At 31.0% G+C, this 21,695-nt stretch overlaps 1 protein-coding gene across 1 annotated transcript in view; it reads left to right on the top strand.

Annotated features, from left to right (window-relative positions):
* The first annotated feature begins 2,455 nt into the window (after positions 1–2,455).
* The window catches only part of Ahcy (adenosylhomocysteinase), a 34,435-nt gene continuing 15,195 nt past the window's right edge, over positions 2,456–21,695 (top strand). Inside the window, exons 1-3 of the mRNA XM_075356780.1 lie at positions 2,456–2,613; positions 13,562–13,752; positions 18,163–18,315. Coding sequence (XP_075212895.1) covers positions 2,586–2,613; positions 13,562–13,752; positions 18,163–18,315 — 372 coding nt within the window. The 5' untranslated portion in view covers positions 2,456–2,585. The remainder of the gene's footprint in view (positions 2,614–13,561; positions 13,753–18,162; positions 18,316–21,695) is intronic.

Below are 21,695 nucleotides of genomic sequence, written 5' to 3'. Positions count from 1 at the left end.
ATACTTACCATGGAGCTTGACTGAAACGGGCCTGTAACAAGATGGATAAATGAATGATGGATACATCAAGCATCTTTAGAGCAGTAACCCGTGCAGACAAATAAGCCGTGCTTCCATAGTCTAAGTGGGAATGGACCAGAGCTCGGTAGAAGTGGAATTTGCATACTCAATCAGCTCCCCAACGGGTATTAGAACTCTCAGCATGTCTAGCATTTTAGACATTTTACCTTCAGTTCCTTTAAATGTGTTGTTATACACATTAGTCGTTGGTCAAAGTACAATCCCAAAAATTTAATCCATGTGCATGCTTCAACTGATTCACCCTACAAAAACAGTGGCATTTCATGTTTGATCAAAGTTACCTGTTTGTGTTAGTTTGAAACTGAAGTTTTTGTGGAAGCCAATAATATATCGCTGAAATTCTATATATATGCATAACTGTTAGTCTATAGACTAACTGTTTCTTGTAGTCAGATTAGATCTACGTATAAACTTTTGAAACCAACCTGTGCCAAGTGTAAAATTCCCAATGTCCCTTCTAAAGCTATTTGTTTTGTCTTTATAATACACATCTCTGTAGAAACTGCTGAACACTTTTACCTTTTTTCTTTAATAAACAAAGATAGTTCTGCTCATTTGGGGAATTTTCTAGATTTCAGTCCATGAAACAATTGTCTTTCTGAAGAAGCGTAAAGCAATAAATCCTTTTTCTTTTGCCAATCTTGAATAGATAACTCATCAATGTAATATTTTTTTACTGGCTGCTTGGTTACCAATAATTTCAAGTTTTGACGCAACTTTTAATTTTTCAGCAACAGTAAATGAATGAGGAGGTATTGTTATGTTAAACATAACTTTTAAGCAAAAGTTATTTTTTAAAAAATAAAGGAATGTGAATGAGATGTGATTTGTTTATAAGTCTGAAATCAACTGAGTATTGAAAAGTAAATGAAAAGCATGAAGGACTTGAAATGGATAAAACTAAAAACTGGAATGTTTTTAGTTTTATTTCCAGAAACTTGTTTCATTCTACATATTTTGTTACAGAATAAGTAACTAATAAGAGATGTAACAGTATTAATCCTTGGACTCTTTCTCTAGTGGCAGAGGAATGTATTATAATAAAATTCGTTTTTGTTTTATATTTTACCTCTTTCTGTTATCTTTTATAGCCACAGTCATATATGATACTGGCTTGTAAAATAGTAATCAAATATAACAAATCATTCATTCATTTATTATAATAGTTCAAATAGACTCCACCCCAAAATTTTAATTAGGAAAACATGAAAAATGCTGAGGGCTTGTACGAATATATATGGTATTTCAGCCACATCCATTATTTTAATTATAATTAATAATGTAACATTATAATTAATTGTGTAATTCATGATTCTACTCTGATCAAGATGTAATCACAGTTTTCCTTGATCTCTCCAAGATAAGTTCGGACAGTTCCTACTTGTCCCAGCACATGTTAGTAGGTATGCATATCGCAAATATATGCTACATATGTGGTGTAGCACACCTATACATTCCAAATGTAATTTGTATAATGTATTATCATGTACTGATTAGAATAAAAAAATTTGTTTTATTATTCAAAAATCCCTATTACAATGTACTTTATACATATTTTTTTAAATTCAAATAATTCATTAACATATTGCCAGCTGTGCTAATAAAATGTAATATTAAATGAAATATAAATTACCAAACACAGTAAATAGATAAGTTAATCTTACCATATTAATCTCAAGTCGATTTTCGCGGGATCTCACAACTTCAGTTGTTATTATATTAAAACTAAAAAAATAAATTATAACAAACACATATATATGTATGTGTGTGTAGTAAGCATCATATCAGTTAAACATTAGGGTTAAAAACCCGTTTAGATAAATAAACTAGTATTTCAAAATTTCGCGCCGGGCAGATGTAAATAAGTTGTTTTAATAGATTTTTTTTAAAGGCCTTTACGATACCTGCCACAGGTATTGAATATGAAATCTCGCTTTATTTTCGCCTTTGCATCAATAAAAATAACGAATCAAGCTAAACTACAATCTAACAGGCGTTACTGTTCAAAATAACAGTTACATATCTTAGTATAGAATGGCCTGCAACACGTTACGATCAGTAAAGGAAACACGTCACGGCCATCTGAAGCTATGCGTTAACTTTACACTACACTATTAAAAATAATATATCTTTTTAACAGAATTCATTACTTTTTAAAACTGTTAAAAGTTTGAATTTTCTGAATGAATTCGATCTTGTTATTTATAAAAATCTTTTTCGATTTAATAAAATCCCCTTACTTTTTTTTTTAATAGTGTGTGTTGATAAAATATTTTAATTGTTTTTTATATAATCTACGTAGAATCATTTAATATCAATTTCTTAATGACGCCATATATCTTCTCGGCGATATAGAAACAAAAATCACCTGATACTATCCCCCACCACAAATAAGCTCGTATATATTGCTTATGTTTCGGCGGCTACGGTCTTCTACTGTTTGCGTTTGTCTTGTGCTACTGAGGTGTATCAACTGAGGTTTATTTATTTTTTTAATTGGAAAGATGCCAAACAAACCGAATTTTAAAGTTGGTGAGTATTAGAAACTGATTATTTAAGTAATTATTTACTGAATTATTAAGAGTTATTGTATTTAATTATCTAACCTCAATTTAGTCTAGCTGAACATGTGAGAATAGATTTACATTACCGATGGCGCTAGTTTTAACTTAAGTAGAATATGTTTCGATATAAACCAATTAAGATACCTGCTTATTTTTCATGATATAATTCTTATTCATGTGATTTTGAACGAAATAAATTGTGAATCTCGTGAAACCAGCTTCTTCAAGCAATTATATTGACCTTAAATTGTTTCTGTAATAACTGAAGTATTACTGTTAAAAATTTGAACTTGAAAAATGTTTTTTTAGAGATAAATCTCTACATAAGGTTATCTCAGTTTTTTTGTACATTTGTTTATGTAGTTGGTTTGGTTAAATTTGTAAAATTGTATTTGCAGATTATTTTGAGTAATTGTTTATTTGGGGTAAAAGATTATTTATTTGTGGAAATTATACAATTGAATGTAGCGTCTATTTGATATTTGCACCAGTTTGAATTTAATTCACAGTATTAAATTTACATAACTTTGTATTTATGTCAAGTAATGTGTGTTGAAATAGAATTGTGTGTTTACATCACTTATTTATATTTATTGATTATTAGTTCAGATAAAAAACAAACATCCTATTCTGATAAATTTTTAAAAGCTATTTTGTTTGGGTTATGTATTTGTAAAATGCCTTCAGTATTATTGTGAGTAGTTTACATTGAGGAGTACATTGTTTTGATGGTTATATTTCATTGATTATTAATCTCTTTTGATAATTTTTTTTTTTAAACAACTCATTTACTTATTAATGTTACAGTTTATGATTAGTTTCTTATCTGAGATACATTTGTATCTCAGTGGGTATATGTACAGGCATTTTATTTGAAGTACCGCTTTCAACTTTGAAGTAGAATAGACATTTGTTTCTTTTTTGTCATCAAGAAATTCACACATGTTTGCATATTAATTGATATATTTTAAGAAATCTGCTACTATAATGCATTACCTGGATAACTGCTACATAATTTTCTAAAAGCTTTTAGATAAATTTCCTTGTTTTACTTCGCTGATAAATTTAATACTGTCTTAATAAGTGAGCCCTGAAAGGAGGTGTTTTTGTTCATCAGTTGTGCTGATGCCATGTATCCAAAAACTTTCTTTTTTTTGTCTTCAGTCATTTGACTGGTTTGATGCAGCTCCAATATTCCCTATCTATTGCTAGTCGTTTCATTTCTGTATACTCCCTATATCCTAGATACCTAACAATTTGTTTTACATATTCCAAACGTTGCCTGCCTGCACAGTTTTTTCCTTCTACCTGTCCCTTCAATATTAAAGCGACTATTCCAGATTCCCTTAATATGTGGCCTATAAGTCTGTCTCTTCTTTTAACTATGTTTTTCCAAATGTTTTTTTCATCAGTTTGCTGCAGCACCTCTGTATTTGTCACTTTATCCACGCACCTGAAAACATTCTCCTATAGCACCACATTTCAAAAGCTTTCAATCTTTTCTTCGCAGGTACAACCGATCGTCCAAGTTTCAGTTCCATATAAAGCTATACTCCAAACATATACAATCAAAAATGTTTTTCTGATGTTTAAATTAATTTTTGATGTAAACAAATTATATTTCTGTATGAAAGCTTGTGATATTCTGCATTTTATATTGCTCCTGCTTCGTCCATAATCTTTTCTCTTCCTATTTTTATATTCAGTGGTTCATCTACATTACTTCTACTATATTTCATTACATTCGTTTTGTTGTTGTTTTCCTTTAGTAGTTCTTGCGTAGGACTTCATCCATGCCATTCATTGTTTCTTCTAAATCTTTTTTACTCTCAGCTAGAATTCTATCATCAGCAAATCATACCATCTTTATATTTTCACGTTGCACTGTTACTACAGATCCAAATTGTTCTTTAACATCATTAACTGCTTGTTCTATGTAAAGATTAAAAAGTAACGGGGATAGGGAACATCCTTGTTGGACTCCCTTTCTTATTGCGGCTTCTTTGTTATATTCTTCGATTATTACTGTTGTAGTTTGGTTCCTGTAAATGTTAGCAATTGTTCTTCTATCTCTATACTTGAACCTTTACTTTTTTAAAATGCTGACTATTTTATTCCAGTCTACGTTATCAAATGCCTTTCTAAGTATAAATGCCAAGTGTGTCAGTTTGTTTTTCCTTAATCCTCCTTCTACTATTAATCTAAGCACTAAAATTGCTTCCCTTGTCCCTACTTTTCCTGAAACCAAATTGGTCTTTTCGTTACACTTCTTTCACTCTCCTCTCATTTCTTTGTAAAAATTCTAGTTAAGATTTTTAATGCATGAGATGTTAAGCTGATTGTTCTGTATTCTACATTTTTCTACTTCTACTTTCTTTGGTATCGAAACAATAACATTCTTTTTGAAATCTGACGGAACTTCCCCTTTTCATAAATATTACGCTCTAGTTTGTAAAATCTATCTATCGTTTCCTCAACTGCACAGTAACTCTGTAGGTAGCCTATCTATCCCAGGAGCCTTTCTTCCATTCAAATCTTTTAATGCTTTATTAAATTCAGATCTCAGTTGTATCTCCATTTCATACACTTCAACTTCCTCTTCTTCCTCTATAACACCAGTTTCTAATTCATTTCTTCCGTATAACTCTTCAATATATTCCACCCTCCTATCAACCTTTTCTTTTTTATTATAAATCGGTGTACTATCTTTGATTAACAAGTTATTAGATTTTTAATTTATGTACCACAAAATTCTCTGTAACTTCCTGTATGCTCCATCTATTTTACCAATGATCATTTCTCTTTCCACCTCTGAAACTTTCATTAATCCACTCTTCTTTTGCTAATTTTGAATTTCTGTTTATAGTTTTTCTTAATTGTCAATAGTTCCTTTTACCTTCTTTACCACTAGCATTCTTATACTTTCTATGTTCATCCATTATCTGCAATATATCCTTTCATATCCAAGGTTTTCTACCAGTTCTCTTTGTTCTGCCTAAATACACTTAAGCTGATGTAAGAATTTCCTTTTTAACATTCTCCCATTTTTCTATATTTTCTGCCTTATCTTTTTACTCAGACCTCATGCAATGCCCTCCTCAAAGATCTTCTTTACCTCCTCTTGCTCAAGCTTCTCTAAATCCATCGATTTATCTGACATCTTTTCTTCAGGTTTTTAAACCCCAATCTACATTTCATTATCACTAAATTATGGTCGCTCTCAATGTCTGCTCCAGGGTAAGCTTTGCAGTCGATGAGTTGATTTCTAAATCTTTGTTTAACCATGATTTAATCTTTCAGGTGCCCGTCTGTTTTTTGCTTTTTTCTCCTGTTCGGAGCTTCTCCATATAGATTAAGCCATATTAACCACAGCAAGCCAGAGCTCTTCTTTGGATAGCCTGTAATTCATAATTCCCTCGGGCGGAAACATAACCTTTGTACCCAGGAGTACATCAAGTACTTTTTTTAATTAGCTAAACTGTTTCGAGGCTCAATAGTCGTGTGTGGCACAGACATTCTGCATTATGCTTTAGGGCAACTGAATGGTGTGGTAGTGGGAGAAATGCCAAGAAAACATGGCGTGAAGGACCACAGGTCAATACCTGTGGCCCTACACGCCACACTTTTTGCAGGTCACCAGCTCCCTGCACCCCTCCTTGAAATGTCCATCTTTCCCGCAGTTAAAACAACATTTAGTTTTGACAGGACTGGCACTTAGAGGCCTTATGGCCATGGTCCCAACAACAAAAGTACCTTTCCAGTTCCATATCTAGTGTTATCCTGCACATCACTACTCCAACTCGCAGGCACCCCACCTTGAGGAGCTTGTTAATCAACAATGCAATGCAACCACCCACTTGTTAATTTGCAATGTAGCCACCCGCATTCCTGAGTAAGCAGGTCTCAACCTAAGGGTCTGCACCACTTTCTCTTCTCTCTCTGCAGTCTCCCTCATTACCACCTCCTTAGTCGTGAGGCATCAAGATCTTTAATACAGATACTCTGCCTTTGTACATTTTGCTTCAGGGCAACCTTAACGCCATGTACACCTTCCTGCAGCTTCTTCATCATTTTCAAAGGACCGTCACCCTTATCTTTAACATGAATCCAAAGGTCCTTCCCCTGACCCCTCTGGATTTCCCTCCTGCACACCTTTAACCTCCTTAGGAGGTCTGTAAAAGTTTTCTTTCCTTGCTCTATCACCTTAACTACCAAGGTCTTGCTATTCTCCATCAAAGCCACACTAGTAGACCTATCTCTCTTAGCTTTATTTGACACAACTTTCTCAACATATAGATCGGTGGTCCAATTGGTCCTCCTGCTCGCATATTCCACAATCTTCCTGGTTACCCTGGCTGCCTCACCTTTCTCCGCACCAAAAACTACTTCCATTCTGGCCTGTAGAAAAATTTGCATAATATTCTTCTGTAATTGAGGGATATACCCCCTCCCCAGCTGAAAAATCTATGAAGTATAAATATTCTCCTTTCAAAGTCTTCCAGGTCTTCCCCCTTGAGGACAGTCGCTGTCTCTTTGCAAGCCAACAATTGGCCCGCTATAAGTTGGCCAGCTGCCATAAGATGCTTAACCCTCGTAGCCATCTTAAGAACTGACTCTGAGTACTTATTCTTGGCCTTGCCCAGATCTAAGACTAAAGCGATATGTTTCTCCTGCTCGCCAAAAATCGATTCAGGGAGTTCAACCATTTTAATATACCACTCTTTCCTCCATTTACTGGCTACTAGTGCATCAATGTCCTCATCCTTTACACCTTCCTCAAGCTGGCGCAACAATTCATTACCGCTCAAGACAGTTTTGGTCTGGCATGGCCACCTCTCTCCTATCTGCCTGTTCACAAATGAATTCAATTCAACAAAGGATCAAAAGGACGCCACCACCACTCTCCATATCTCCTGCCAACTCCTGTAATTCTCTTACTGTGTGGCTTTTTTCAATGTGCTTGGTCAGAGTGCCACTTACAATGATCAATTCTTTGACATACTTAAGAAGTTCTCCTTGCAGAGTACCCACTTGTTTGTCTTCTGCCTTCTTCTCCATCTCCATCGCAGCTATTTTAGCTGAACGGCTGCTCTTATGTTGTTCCTTCCTCTTCCCTCCTGCTGACACAGCATCCGTTGATTCACTCGTAGTTGAGTCCCTTGAGCTATAAGCAAACTGCAGCGCCTGCTGCTGTTGGATACAACTTCTTTTCACCATTGTGCCCTAATCCAGCACATTAATATCATACCACTTTGCATTTCAGTAATAAACAAAAGATATACCTAAGCAGTAGCTTGATAGATAAAACTATGAGCCTATGTTATCAATAAAGATAACAAAATTAAGGAAATTGAATTTAATTCCGGTACACAAGTTCTTATCACTAATAAAGTTATAGTCAATGCTATCAACTGAAGATAACAAACACCATATCTTTTAATAACATAAACAATGCACCAACGATAAGAACAGATTAAATATCCTCTACTTGTAAACAAGAGGCCTCCCAAGGGGATGGCAACAAGCGATAGTTTGTTGCTTATTACTAATATTAAAGTAATAAAAACTCAAGATTAAAAAACTGTCCAATCACCAAATCACAGAAGACAAAAGAAAATCGTTCCAGAAACCAAATCACAATTGTCCGTTGTACAAACCAATAGAAAAAAATTGATTTATCCAAACCAAAACTCAGATAAATACAGAGCTCAGTGAGACACCACCTTACTTGAAAAATCCTCCAACTCAGCTATTTCAAAAGACCTGTGAAATATATAATGATCCCTCTGTAAAATATTTTTTGATTTATTTGAAATATCCACCAACCAGGCATGCTGTATTGGGTGTATATTCCCAATATAATTTCAGGTAAAATAATTTTTACAGTTAGTTTCAGGTAAAATAATTTTTTACAGTTGATGATTTTGCAATATTTTATACCGGAAACTATATGATGTATGCACCTAGTTAATGGAGAGTTTTTATTACATATTCCTTTTTATTATACCAATAAAGCCAGTGAAAAAAAAAAATGTGCTGTAGAAAAATATTTTTGGCAATTAATTTATTAGATTGTAAAATATGGATCTATTTGCAGGCTTTTTTCACATGTTTCTGCATTGGTTTTTTTATACAGTTCTGTTTTTGGTTTTTTAATTTTTGTTTCATAGTTTATATTTTACAATTTGGATATCTGTCGCACACATTGTATATGTTTTTTTTAAACAAATATTTCTGTATTAGATTAAATGAACAAACAACCAGTTTAACTTCTGAGCTAGCAAGTCTTGGTTGGAATGGTACAAATTGATTTATGTAAGCAGTAGATACAAATAATTTTTGAAGAATATGTCATTTTACAACTAGGAAAAGGGGAAAGCATTGACCATTCAGGACAGTTTTTAAGAATTTCTAAAGAATTTTATGGATTTAACTTTTTAAATGGTTAGTTTTCTGGGTTAGAGAATAAATTAACAGTGACCCAATTCAATATTTTCAACAATTCAGGAATTTAGGTAAATTTTCCTAGTTTTCCAAGAAAAATGAGGATTGATCTGAATGAACTAATTTTCAACATTCATTTATGATACCAAATTTATAAAGTCTGTTGTTTGTCTTTCTGGCTTTACAAAAGGGCATGTAAATCAAACGTATGAAAAAGTATTGAGAGGATCACAAGGTCCAAACAGCTTCTTTGAAAAGACTTGAATAATGGACTGACTAAAGTGATCCTAATGGTTTTCTATATATACTTTTGTTATTAATGGTTTTAGGGTTTACTTTCTCTGAAAACCAACTATATTCTTCTGTGTGATTTGTATAACTTTACCAAAACTGTGTGTGTTTACTGAAACTGTGTAACTTTATACATGAAGTTTTGGAAGAATTAAGTTGATTCTTCACCGAAAGTAAAATTCAGTACAGTTAATTTTAACATTTGCCCACATCTTTTGTCATTGAAATATGTATGATGTAATAATCAGATTAAAAAAACAACATGGCTAGGAAGTGAGGGTACATCAAAGCAAACATTTTTTTATGACTGATTATAAAAAAATTAGTTTTTATACTATGCAATATTACACAATACTAACCATATAATTGTTGATATGTATGATAGCAGAATCATACATATGATTATGGGTGTTCAACTTAAATTAGTCCCCATCACTTGGTAGGTTATACTAAATGCATATTTTTTCTAAAATGCATTTATAGGTGTGAGATAAATAAAATAATGTGGAAGATGTCGCATATGATGGAGTTGAAGTGGAGAGGACAGCTTATTTTACCTACTCATGCAAGTGGGGAGGACAGCTTATTACCTACACATGCAACTGGGGAGGACAGCTTATTACCTACACATTTAAGTATTGGAAATCTGTTTCAACCATTGATTTTTGAACAAGGTTGCATAACCGTGTGCTATTTGTAAAATTGCAATTATACTGTTGAAGAATTAGTATTCAGATGGAAACTTATTTAGAGAAGAAATCTCATGTTGTATGTCAGTGAAAGTTCAGGAAGAAATTTGAAAAGGATCAGCATCAGTGAAAAGTATTATTCAGAAGTTAGTTAAAAAATTTTGTGAAACAGGTTTGTTAGACCAGAAACTGGCTAATGCAGGTTACACAAGAGATTAAAATGGCAGTTACAAGATTTCATAAATTTTTGCTGAGACCAAGCCAGGTAAAGGACATTTTACTAGGTTCAGCCCACATTGCAGTGAGAAGAATTGTGAAATGTTATCCATGCTGACTGCAGTTTTTCCATGAGCTAACTAATACTGATTATGCTAGAAGGGTTCACTACTCTCAATGGTTCAAGAACTTCATTAGAGGAAACATTGGCTTTTTACAGATGAAGCATGGTTTCACATTGGTGAGCTTGTTAATAGTCAGAATGTGTGGACATGGGTTACTGAAAACCTGCATATTTTCTTTGAATCTCCCTTACACCCACAAAAATAGGTGTATGATTTGTGGTTTTAAGGGGGTATAAAATAGGATCTTTTGAAAAAAATTACTGTGGATGCTGCCATGTACTAAGTGCTCTTGCCTTATTGCAAGAGCGTGAGTGTGACTGCTGGTTGAAAAGGACAGCATTACTTGCCATACAGCTCATTCTATTATGGTGACGCTGCAGAATTTTTTAGGTGGAAGAATCATTTCTAAAGGATTGTGGCCACCAAGATTTCCCAATATGATGACCAGACTTCTTTCTGTGGGGTTGTTTATAGGAGCAATCCACATGCCCTGCAGGAAATGAAGACAAACATTACCAATGCCATCCAGGAAATAGATAGGGTACAGCTAATAAGAGTAGCCAGGAATATGGCCAAACATATTGACATATGTTCTATTGTATAGAAGTGGATGAACATCATTTTCAACACCTGTAAATTATGTAAGTGTTTGCCAATTATTATTTATAGACTAAACTAAGTGGCAGGGCCTCTTTTAAGTTGAACACTGTTTCTCTCATTCTCTCTCTCTCTCTCTCTGTGCATGTGTGCGCATATATATATATATATAAAATAGCAATATTCATAGCATTTAATTTTGCTTTTGGCATATTATTTAAGTTCTTTGCATATAATAAGAAATAAATTTCAAATTGCTCATTAATATTGCATTAAGTATCAAGGTACAGATAAATAAGTTAAAAGATATTTTGAATTTCTGTCATATGTAAGTATTCAACTTTTTGTTTACCATGTGTAAACAGGTATTTAGATAAGTTAAGTTGTAAAACATAAATATTAAAAATGCTGTCTTTAATCTTTTGTATTGTGTTTTATTACCACTATAAAAAATTAACTGTAATTTTTTCATCAAATTATACATTTACATTTATTCTCACTTTCAAAATAGATTGTTTATTATTTTATCACCAAAATAGCTACTTTGTTAGTTATAATCCTTTTGTAGTATCATAGTATTTTTTAAATTAATTACTTCTAATAACTGTATTATTTATTCAGCTGTAGATTAGTTGTAATTAAATAAAGCATTTTTAAATTTAGGGTTTCTTAGTAAATAAATATGTTAATATCATTGATAGACTAAACTAAGCCCCTAATAGACTTAAAACTTAGCCCCTTGAAGTATTGCTGTGTGTTCTGTTGCTCATTAGAATATAAATAAATAATATAAGATTTAAGTGTATTGACATGACAAATTATCATGCTAATACATATAATAGTCAAAATAATTTGCTAATCAATTTACAAAATACAAATGAATGTAATTCAAGGTAGATTATTCAGACAAACTTAATTCAACACCATTTGTCTTTTGTTAATTTTTTAAAATACATTTTTTGTGTTCTTCCAAAACCCTAACTTGAAATGTTAATTTAAGGACAGAGTTTTAATTTATATGCAACTCTAAATTATACACCACTCCTTGCATTATTGCAGCATTATATTATATATAACAACTTAAAAGAAAAAAAGTAATTATGTGGGGGTGAGGAAGGCTAATATATTATTAAAGTTTAAAAATTTCATTTTTTAATTGGTTTTTTTTTAAGCCAAATGCAGTTCTTTAATTATTTTTCTACTTCCTTGGTATAAAGTAAAGTAAGTAGTTGTGATTGTGAAAAATTTCGGTTTTTATATTTCAATGGAAATATCCATTTTGACCATAACTGAATCCATTTTTACTAGTTTTGGTGTGACGTCTGTTCGTGTGTATCTGTATGTATGTATGTATCTCGCCTAACTCAAAAACGATTAGCCATAGGATGTTGAATTTTGGATTTATCTTCTTTTGTTTTTTTTCTTAACTTTATTTATTTTTTTAATTTAAATATATTGATTTAATATTTATTAATCCGTGGTTGTAAAAAACAAATTACAATAAATAATAATTCATTGATTAAAAAAAAAATGAAAAAAAATTGTTAGTGAAATAAAATTAGAAGTAAAATAAAATTAAAATAATAGTTTTGGTGAAACATGTGATTGTTTAATATTAATTGAAAATTATAATTTAGAATCGTATTATTTTTGGATTTTCTTAGCAATTCTTATAAAAATTGTATATATTTTTTTTTTTAAATCGTGTTATTTAATTATTTGACAGAAAAATAAAATACATTTTTGAATTTTATTCAATTTAAAGTGATTGTTGAAAACTGTTTTCACTTGTGTGTAATATGCACAAGATTTCTGGTGTGTCGTATAAATAAAAGTTAATTAAACTATTCCATTTAGTGAACTCCTGTATACTGGTTACAAATATTAATTTTGACCTTACGGCGGTGTAGAATAATCTGTTATTATTATTAGATTATTTGGTAAACAATTTATTTAAAGAGGAATCAAGGGACTTTTAACTCTAAACTAATATTTTAACAGTTGTGCAACTGTCCACTTTTATTAAAAAATTGGAGGATCGTATCTCATTTTCAAATGAAATAAGTTTAAATGAAGTGCAGCATAAATGTGTATAGTAAATTTAATAGACGTACAAGGAAGTCTTGTGGTGTCCTCATCAGATTTTTTTTCTATCAAACCTGTACAGCTAAACATTATGTAGTCTAGAGATACCTTAGTTGTAAACACTTTTTATTGAGTAAAGTTTCCATTGCTTAATGTAGAAGTGAGTGTTAGGAAGTTAATCCTGGTATAAATGTGGAAGTCACATTTATATTTTCACATTAATTTTCACATTCACATGTACAAGCTTTAATGAATTAATTCATCAGTCAAAAAAAAAAAATAGAGAATGCTATTTTTTAACAATGTTTTTTTTAAAAGGATGATTATTATTTAGAAAACATAGTGAATGTTTTAATAATGTTTAATTGCAATAAATTTTAATTTAAAATAATAAATAATAATGACATTGTTGAAACCATCATAACTAAATAAAATTGTTCTTTGTTATTGCTGCTTATTTTTTTTCTAGCTGATATTAATTTAGCAGAATGGGGTCGAAAAGAAATAATTCTTGCTGAAAATGAAATGCCTGGCTTAATGGCTCTTCGAAAAATGTACAGCTCATTGAAACCTCTTAAAGGAGCACGTATTGCTGGATGTCTGCATATGACAATTCAATGTGCTGTTCTTATTGAAACACTTGTTGAGCTTGGTGCTGAGGTATTTATTTTTAATTTTTGTAAAGTTTTCTTATTTACTTCTTGTAAGTATAATATGATCATAGTTACTTTTATATGTTTGTTTATTTATTATATTCCATTAATAACAATGATATACAAAAAAAAATTTCTAATGTTTCTCTAAGTGTGATACCATTTCTTGAATTGCTTTTTTGCCTACATACAAATCTGTAAATACAATTTTTCTATCAACCTTAGTTTTAAATAAATTATGCTTCAAAAAAATTACGGGAAAATGTAGTTAAAATCTGTAAAGTTTATAATTTTGCATGGCCATAACTGTGTTATAATGATTTTGCTGATGCTTTTCTTTTATAAATAGCCTCAGGCACATCTCGAATTAATGTCCAACAGCAATTGGCTAGCATGTTAATATTTCACTTCCCTTTATAGCGGCTTTCCACCACCGAAATGTCTTGGTGGAAACATTCACCGTGTTCGTTACTTACGTTTCTGAGATTGTCCGGGAAAAACCCAGAAGTGAGTGGAGAAAACTTTATTTTCAAAGGCACATTATATCCCACAGCTCTATATGAAGTAAGAAGTTGATAAAATATAAATCCCTAGCTTGACTGTCCTGTTCTCAAAGAAAACACATGTACTTAGTATAGCCTAACTGCATGCCCAACAAAATAGCTATAACTTTCAAATTACCACATTGTATGTCTCTTTCAAATTAATACCATAAACGGTTGGTATCAAAGGATATTTGTTACTGTTGTGTAGTAGAACCACTTTTAAACTATACTTGAACAAATCTATGAAAAGGTGCCAGTCCTCAGGTTTATAAAACTTGTCCTACGTGCAACATAAGCTCATCAATATTTCTGCAATAAAACAAATCATTTTCATCAATAATGTACTGAGAAAGTTTTTTTTGTCGGATTCAAAAGCCTGAAATTTTTGTACTTATTTGAAGTAAATTCCAAACTTGTAGTCTTGATCCTGACAGTTTAGCTTGATTTTTTGATAAATTTAAATCCCTAACCAAGTCATCTAATTCACCTTGTGATATAAGATGTGGCGTATTGGAAGATAATTCAAAATCAAAATTATTGTTTTTTTCTTCAGTACTACCAGATTCTTCATCACTACTTTCGAAATATACATTTACAGGTGGCTAGAATAATTTCACTGTGAGGTACAAGCCTGATCGCAGATTGCAATGAAGGATATTTTACAGTATGTTTAGATTTTTTTAGAAATTTCAGACACACTTGTTAAACAAAAGCAACAGTCTGTTACATGAGCCTTTGTTTCACACCAAACATAGGTACACCAAATAGCAAAGCCTTCCATCCTTAAATATGAACAATTAGAGCATACTTTATGAGCAACCCACGTCTTATCCTGAACACCAATTTTACACTGAAAGAACAAATGATATGCTTCTTTAATTAAAAGTGTAATGTTTTTTTCTATTTTTTTATATGGTAAATTCACCACATACATAACTAAAGGCATCCACATCATTTACACAATTTTGAGGCATTATGACACTGCACTGTTAACAAACTTAAGACAGCAATAAGACTGAACGTAATTAATTCATTCCTAAATCCAGTGCTTAATACAAACAACACAGCTGTGTTTTCAGCTACATGGTTTGACATGCACAGACATGATTAATCTTGTCCATGAAGGCTCACTCTTCAGTATTAGATATGATATAATGTGCAACTGATATTAAATTCTTGTCTAGTATTGCTTATTTATAGGTTAAAAATTATGTTAACTTAGTTAAACAATAAAAAATGAGCTAACAAAATGCTAACTATACGTTGAAAAATGAATAAAACTTTTAATTAAAGTTTAAAAAATTAATCAAAAATGGTGGGTAATAAAAAGATTCTGAGTTCATATTTGTTTTCAGCATCAAAAAACAGATTAACATCTTGTACTGCATGTTAGGAAACAAAAATTATGTTTATCAGTATAACCAGAGCAGTAAATTGGAGCACTAATTACAAATAGACATGTATCTTAGAAAGTGATAATTAGTTGATAATAATAACACATTCATAAATGAAGTAAGTAGATACAATAAAATTTATTTTTAATTAATAGTTTTATTTTTTATGCAAATTTTTGAGATTAAGAAAAAGTGTAGGAAGAGTAAAATACATTATCCAGAGTGTTCATAAAGTGACACAACCTTATGGAAGAATATTTTTTTCTTTTGCAGCTGGTTTAATTGAGGAAAAATGGGTTACCCAATGCAGCAGTGAATACTCATTGTCTCCCAATACATTAGATGTGCCAATTATGCCCAGACCCAGAATGCCTTCACAGGAAAAGTATAGTGTGGTTGCATCAGACAGGTCCACCATCAAGTGGTTGTACGATAAGTTCCAAGAGAAGGAATGTGGTAGATGCAGCCAAAAGTGGTTGACCGAAAGTGCTACACTAGAAAAGTTGATAGACATGCAAGCTGCATATTCTGTTAGTCCCAAGAATTCTGTGCAAAGTCTATCTAGCCAGTCTGGTCCTACTATTGGTAGTGCCCACACGGCATTGTGCAACAAGTGTTTAAAGATGCATCTGTTTAGAATTCATGTTGCTCACGAGTTGTTATCTGCAGGCACTGGAAAACGTATACCTTTCTGTCAGCAGTTCTTGTCATCTGTACTGCCAGATGGGGCATGGTTCCACCTTGATGGATATGTTACTCCACAGAATTCATGTTTTTGGTATATGGAAAATCCACATCAACTGCATGAATTTCCTCTGCACTGACAAAAAGTGAGTGTTTGGTGTGCATTTTCACGTAGGCAAATCTTCATGACATTCTTTTGTGGCACAGTGAATAGTAAGCGTTACATACAGATGGTGCAACAATTTGTAAACACTGTACCTTCAGACTGGCTAGAGTACACCTGTTTTCAGCAGGACAATGCTACGGCTCAGTGGAATACTTAGTTAAAAAAAAGGTGTTTTTATTTTGCTAGTAATTTTAAATCCATTTTTATGTTTACTTCTTTTTTTTTCGATAACTTTAAATTACATTGTTCAATTTGAATATCACATATAATGACTATAACACTTTTATTTTATAATCTGTAAAATATTTTATTTTCATAAGAACTTGATATTTGGATACAAACTTAGAGTTAGTAAAACTTATGATTTATAAATATAAAACTGCTCTAATGAATTTTTACCTGTAGTGTTTTACTTGTACAGTCTTGTATTTTGTTTGGATATTTCTATTTGCTACACAAAATTGGGAATGGATGAAGTCATTCCATTTGGAACCCTGTAGCTCTTCTCAAGTGGTTCTTTAATTTATGAAGAAAAAGGAAATAAATCATGATTTTGTCTACTTGTGGCAGAGTGGCTGCATTTCGATTATTCCAAAGGTTCTAGATTAAAATTCTGGGTAGGCTTAGCATTTTTCATCATGTTATGTTTGTGTTGCTCCTTAAAAACTACAAAATATTGTCACTCGTACATTCAGCTAAGAAATAATATTATTGTACAAGCAGTCTACTGCTTAAAATTGTCACCCTAATTTTCTTTAATTCTTTGCATAAACAAAAATAAAAAAATAATTTCAACAAGGATTTATTGAAGTGATTTGATTTACTAATCCAGCGCTCCTTAGTTGATTGTTTATTTATTTTTAATTTTAGCCTTATCAATTTTATTCCAATTGATAAGGCTATATTAATAATTTTCAGAAATACCATTACCTTGGTCTATGTTATCTTTTAGTAGATTTTATACTTATATGTTAATAATGTGCCTAACATCAGACTAACAAAAAAAGAGTTTCAAACTAATTGAAAAATAAAATAAAAAGAAAAAACAAAACATTTAGATAAACCTAACACTGTAAAATTGCCAATCTGTGACAGAGTGATAGCATTACCGCCTTTCACTTAGAAGGTCTTGAGTTTGAATTCCAGTCATCTGGCATTTTTCGTTTGTAAAAAAATTTCATAATCCATTTTCTCATTTAAGCTTCAAGTTTATTTGATGAATTATTTAAAAAAGATAAAAACACAAACCAAAACGCAAACATTATCTAGCATGTTGATATCTGCCTTATAAACTGTGGCAGCTTTTAAAGCAAAGATGTTTGGGAATATATTAAAAAAACTTTCCTCAGCCTTAAAAAATAGTAGTTTTTACGTTTTGTTCAAGGGTTATGTAACTTCATTAAGTATCAGTTCCATAAAAGTATTTGTTCAGTATGATATATTTACTAGTATAGATGAAAAGCTGTATATAAACAAGTTAATTTAGTCTGTTTTGTTGTGAAATTAAATTTAAGAAAATGTAAAAAATTTAGTGATACCTATTTAGGAAACTAATTTTCTGCATGCTGCTGTTGACTTATATTACATTTTTTTTAATTTGCTTATTTTTTCATTTTAATTCTTATCAGGTACAGTGGTCCAGTTGCAATATATTCAGTACACAGGATCAGGCTGCTGCTGCAATTGCTAAACGTGGTATTCCTGTATTCGCGTGGAAAGGAGAAACTGATGATGAATTTATATGGTGTATTGAACAAACACTTATATTTCCAGATGGAAAGGTAATTACAGTAGTTTATACAATTTGTTTTTATTAACTAATCTTAGATAGAAAGATCTTGTTAGTAGAAATACGATTCAAGATTACAGTATTGAATCCTATGTGGGCATAATAAATTTACTATTGACAGGGTGAAATTAGTTTTATAACATCATGGAAACTGCTCTATTAAAGTAAATAATTTACTTTCATTAAGGATTTAAGTTTTACTTTCAACTCCATTTCAGTATTTATTTAATTTCATTGTACATATGTTGTATAGTGGCAGAGTAAATATGGACCAATTTTAGTGAAATTTATGTTTCATATTGACCATTACTTTGATGGACTGTTATTTGCTGGGGCAGGTAAGAAATAATAATTATTTCTTGCTGTCTGTTGAAAATGCTCTTAGAATAAAGTATCTGATAAATTAAGCATTCTAGAAATAAATAATTTTGATAAGAAATACCCTTTAAAAATAAGTAAGTAGCCTTAAAATAGTAGATGTTAAAAGGAAGTATTTCCCTTAAAACTGTTAATGTTAATATAGTTGCTTGCAGTAAATAAGAGGAAAGGATAAGAAGGCTTATGTAAAGAGAATTTCTTTATTTTACAGCAGTACTACCAAGTGAGCTAGACAAAGAGTTGCTGGTTTTATTTTAAATACACGATTAAAAAAATGTTGTAGATTTGGGCCAATTAATAAAGGACTTTGTATACTGGGTCTGAAACATAGATTTAGAAACTTACAGTTAGGAAAGGAAACTCTCTCCAGGTAGTAACTGAAAAGATAATACTCCATAAATAATCGTGTAAAACAAAAGAAGAGCAGGACAGTTTGCAATAGCAAACAAATAGGTCAAATAGACCATGAATTAATATATCAAAGAAAAATTCCTGATCACTTTGTGGTAAAAGGAGTGTATGGAATGAAACTTACCTACTTCACTGGAAATAATATTAAGTGATTGAAAGAAGTGAAGAGTATGTTGTTAGGAGTGTTAAAAGCAACAAGAAATGATGACAGATTAATGGAGGATTGGAATTATTACTATATATTTTTTTTTAAGTTGGCAGGCTGAATTACAGCTACAGTTGAAATATTAAACGCTATAAATTATACTTGACAGTCCATCTTAAATGTTTGACTGTTTACTCTTGAGATATTAATGATGATTATTAATATTACATGGCTTTCACTATGATGATACAAATCAAATTTTTGTTATATACCAGATTATGAAAAAATACTGCATGGAGTACAGTGCTAACCAAAATTATTTTTGTTGATTTCTAGCAAACCTTTGATAATATATTAATAGGGAATGGATTTGTGAACTGTTAGTGAAACTAGTTAGATTTATTAAGGAAAAATTGAAAAATACAAGATCTTAATCAGTTTAAACATCAAAAGAAGCAGGTGCATTGAGATTGGTTTAGGAAATAAGGAGGGTGAAATTCTACTATTAGCTGTGTTGATTTTGAATCAGATAGAGATTTTCAAAGAGGCCTAAGAAATAAAAAAGGAAAATTGGCTCATAAACAAAATAAAATTTTAATAAATAAAAGAAGATAGAGTAAAGTAAAGAGTTTCTTTTTTTTAATTAGTGGGAGTGATAGTTGGAATGAAGAATGAGTTTAGATATCTGGCATGAACTGTAAGATAAAGATCCAGGAAGACTTTGCTAACCTTATTTTTGTTAGACTGAAATTTACCTAACATAACACAAAACTAAAGCTATTTAGAAAATTTATTAGACTAGTAGTTTATGGAGCTGAGGCATGAGCAGTAAATAGCATAGATAAAATGATGTATGTGTTATTGAAAGAAAGATAAGAAAAAAAGGATACTTACGCATTAGCCCATTGACCAATAAATTGCAAACTTTTGGGTTATTGTTAATATCACCCGATATAACCATTATATTACCATTTTTGTAACCATTTATATTTTATAAATATAATTTAACCAAACTTAACCTACGCTCGCTTCGCTTGCTAATCTTGACTAATTAACAAAGTAATAAATTCAGTAATTAATGCAATTATTTATTACTTAAATAATCAAAACATTACTGTTAATTGGTCAAGGTTAGCGAACATATGTTAAGTTTGGTTAGTTTATATCTATAATTATAAGCAATAATGCTTATATTTTTAATATATAAAATTTGTTAATGATTCCATAACTTTGAAGTATTTTCAAAGTTACAGGATCAGTATGGTTATGGTCAACGAGCTAATACGTAAGTACTGAAAAAAAAAGTTCAGCTCAGTAATATTAAACACAATGTAGTGTGCAAAGTTTAATGGCGAATAGTTAGATTTGTTGAAGCCAAAGATGTTTTGAAACCACTTAAAACTACAAAGCATGTAATGACTATACTGTATTTAGTTAGCTTATAGAGTGAAGAACAAACAAATGTTTTGTTGTGTGTGTGAGTTCATCATGATTCTGCTGAGTCACGTCCCATGTATCAGTATTGATTCGCAACACGGCCATATCTATGTACAATAATAGTATTGTACATATATGTATAGCGACTAAACGGTATAATTAGTCAAGTAGTAGTCATATAATCAAACATTTTTATAATGTTTTGTCTTCTCATTTCTATTATAACCCTTGATGTTTTCATATGATCACTCTTGTTCTCGTGCTAATTTTTCTATTTTTTTTTGACTTATTTATTTACTGTAAAGTTATTTAAAATTAATAAAATGGAATTTTTTTAAGTTTACATGAATGTGACTGTAGTGTATTTCTAGATTTGTGTCTGTACATACGACTTGAGTTATACCATTATTTTGAAACCACGTCTGATACCGATACAGCTGATAATGTGCATGATTATTGATATGCCCTCCGAAAAAAAGACCACAAAAAATCTTTAGTCGTGCAGAAAAACACATAATTTTAAATGCTTACAAAAGCAAAATAAAAAGTAGTCCAGTGGTGTTGATTTCAGATGTTGTTAATAAAACTGCTAACATAAGTGGAAGTCAAAAATAAAATTTGTGTATTTTTTATGAATCATGTTTTTATTGAAATTGTCGATTTTCTCTTCAATTGACCTGCAGGATTTTGTTTTCTTAGGAGACTAATTCATTAGTAGATTTATTCTCGCGAATCACATTATACAATGAAGCAGCACAATTTCCACTTATGTTAGCAATTTTATTGCTGCTTGATTTGAAGAAAAAGTTAACAATTTTGATAAAAACACAATTTGCAAAAAGTACACAAATTTTATTTTTGAAATGAACTGCCTTCAATAGACAAAGTGTTACAAGTTATATATGACAATAATGATCTACCAGATTTCCAAAGAATAACTTTTTATAAACTGTAAAAAGTATGAATTTTAAGGATGAAAAATGGGGGCCAGGAAAATGATT

The sequence above is a fragment of the Lycorma delicatula genome, chromosome 2 (genome assembly GCF_047948215.1).
Source record: "Lycorma delicatula isolate Av1 chromosome 2, ASM4794821v1, whole genome shotgun sequence".
NCBI classification, from domain to species: domain Eukaryota; kingdom Metazoa; phylum Arthropoda; class Insecta; order Hemiptera; family Fulgoridae; genus Lycorma; species Lycorma delicatula.
This window is presented reverse-complemented; position numbering and strand designations above follow the sequence as displayed.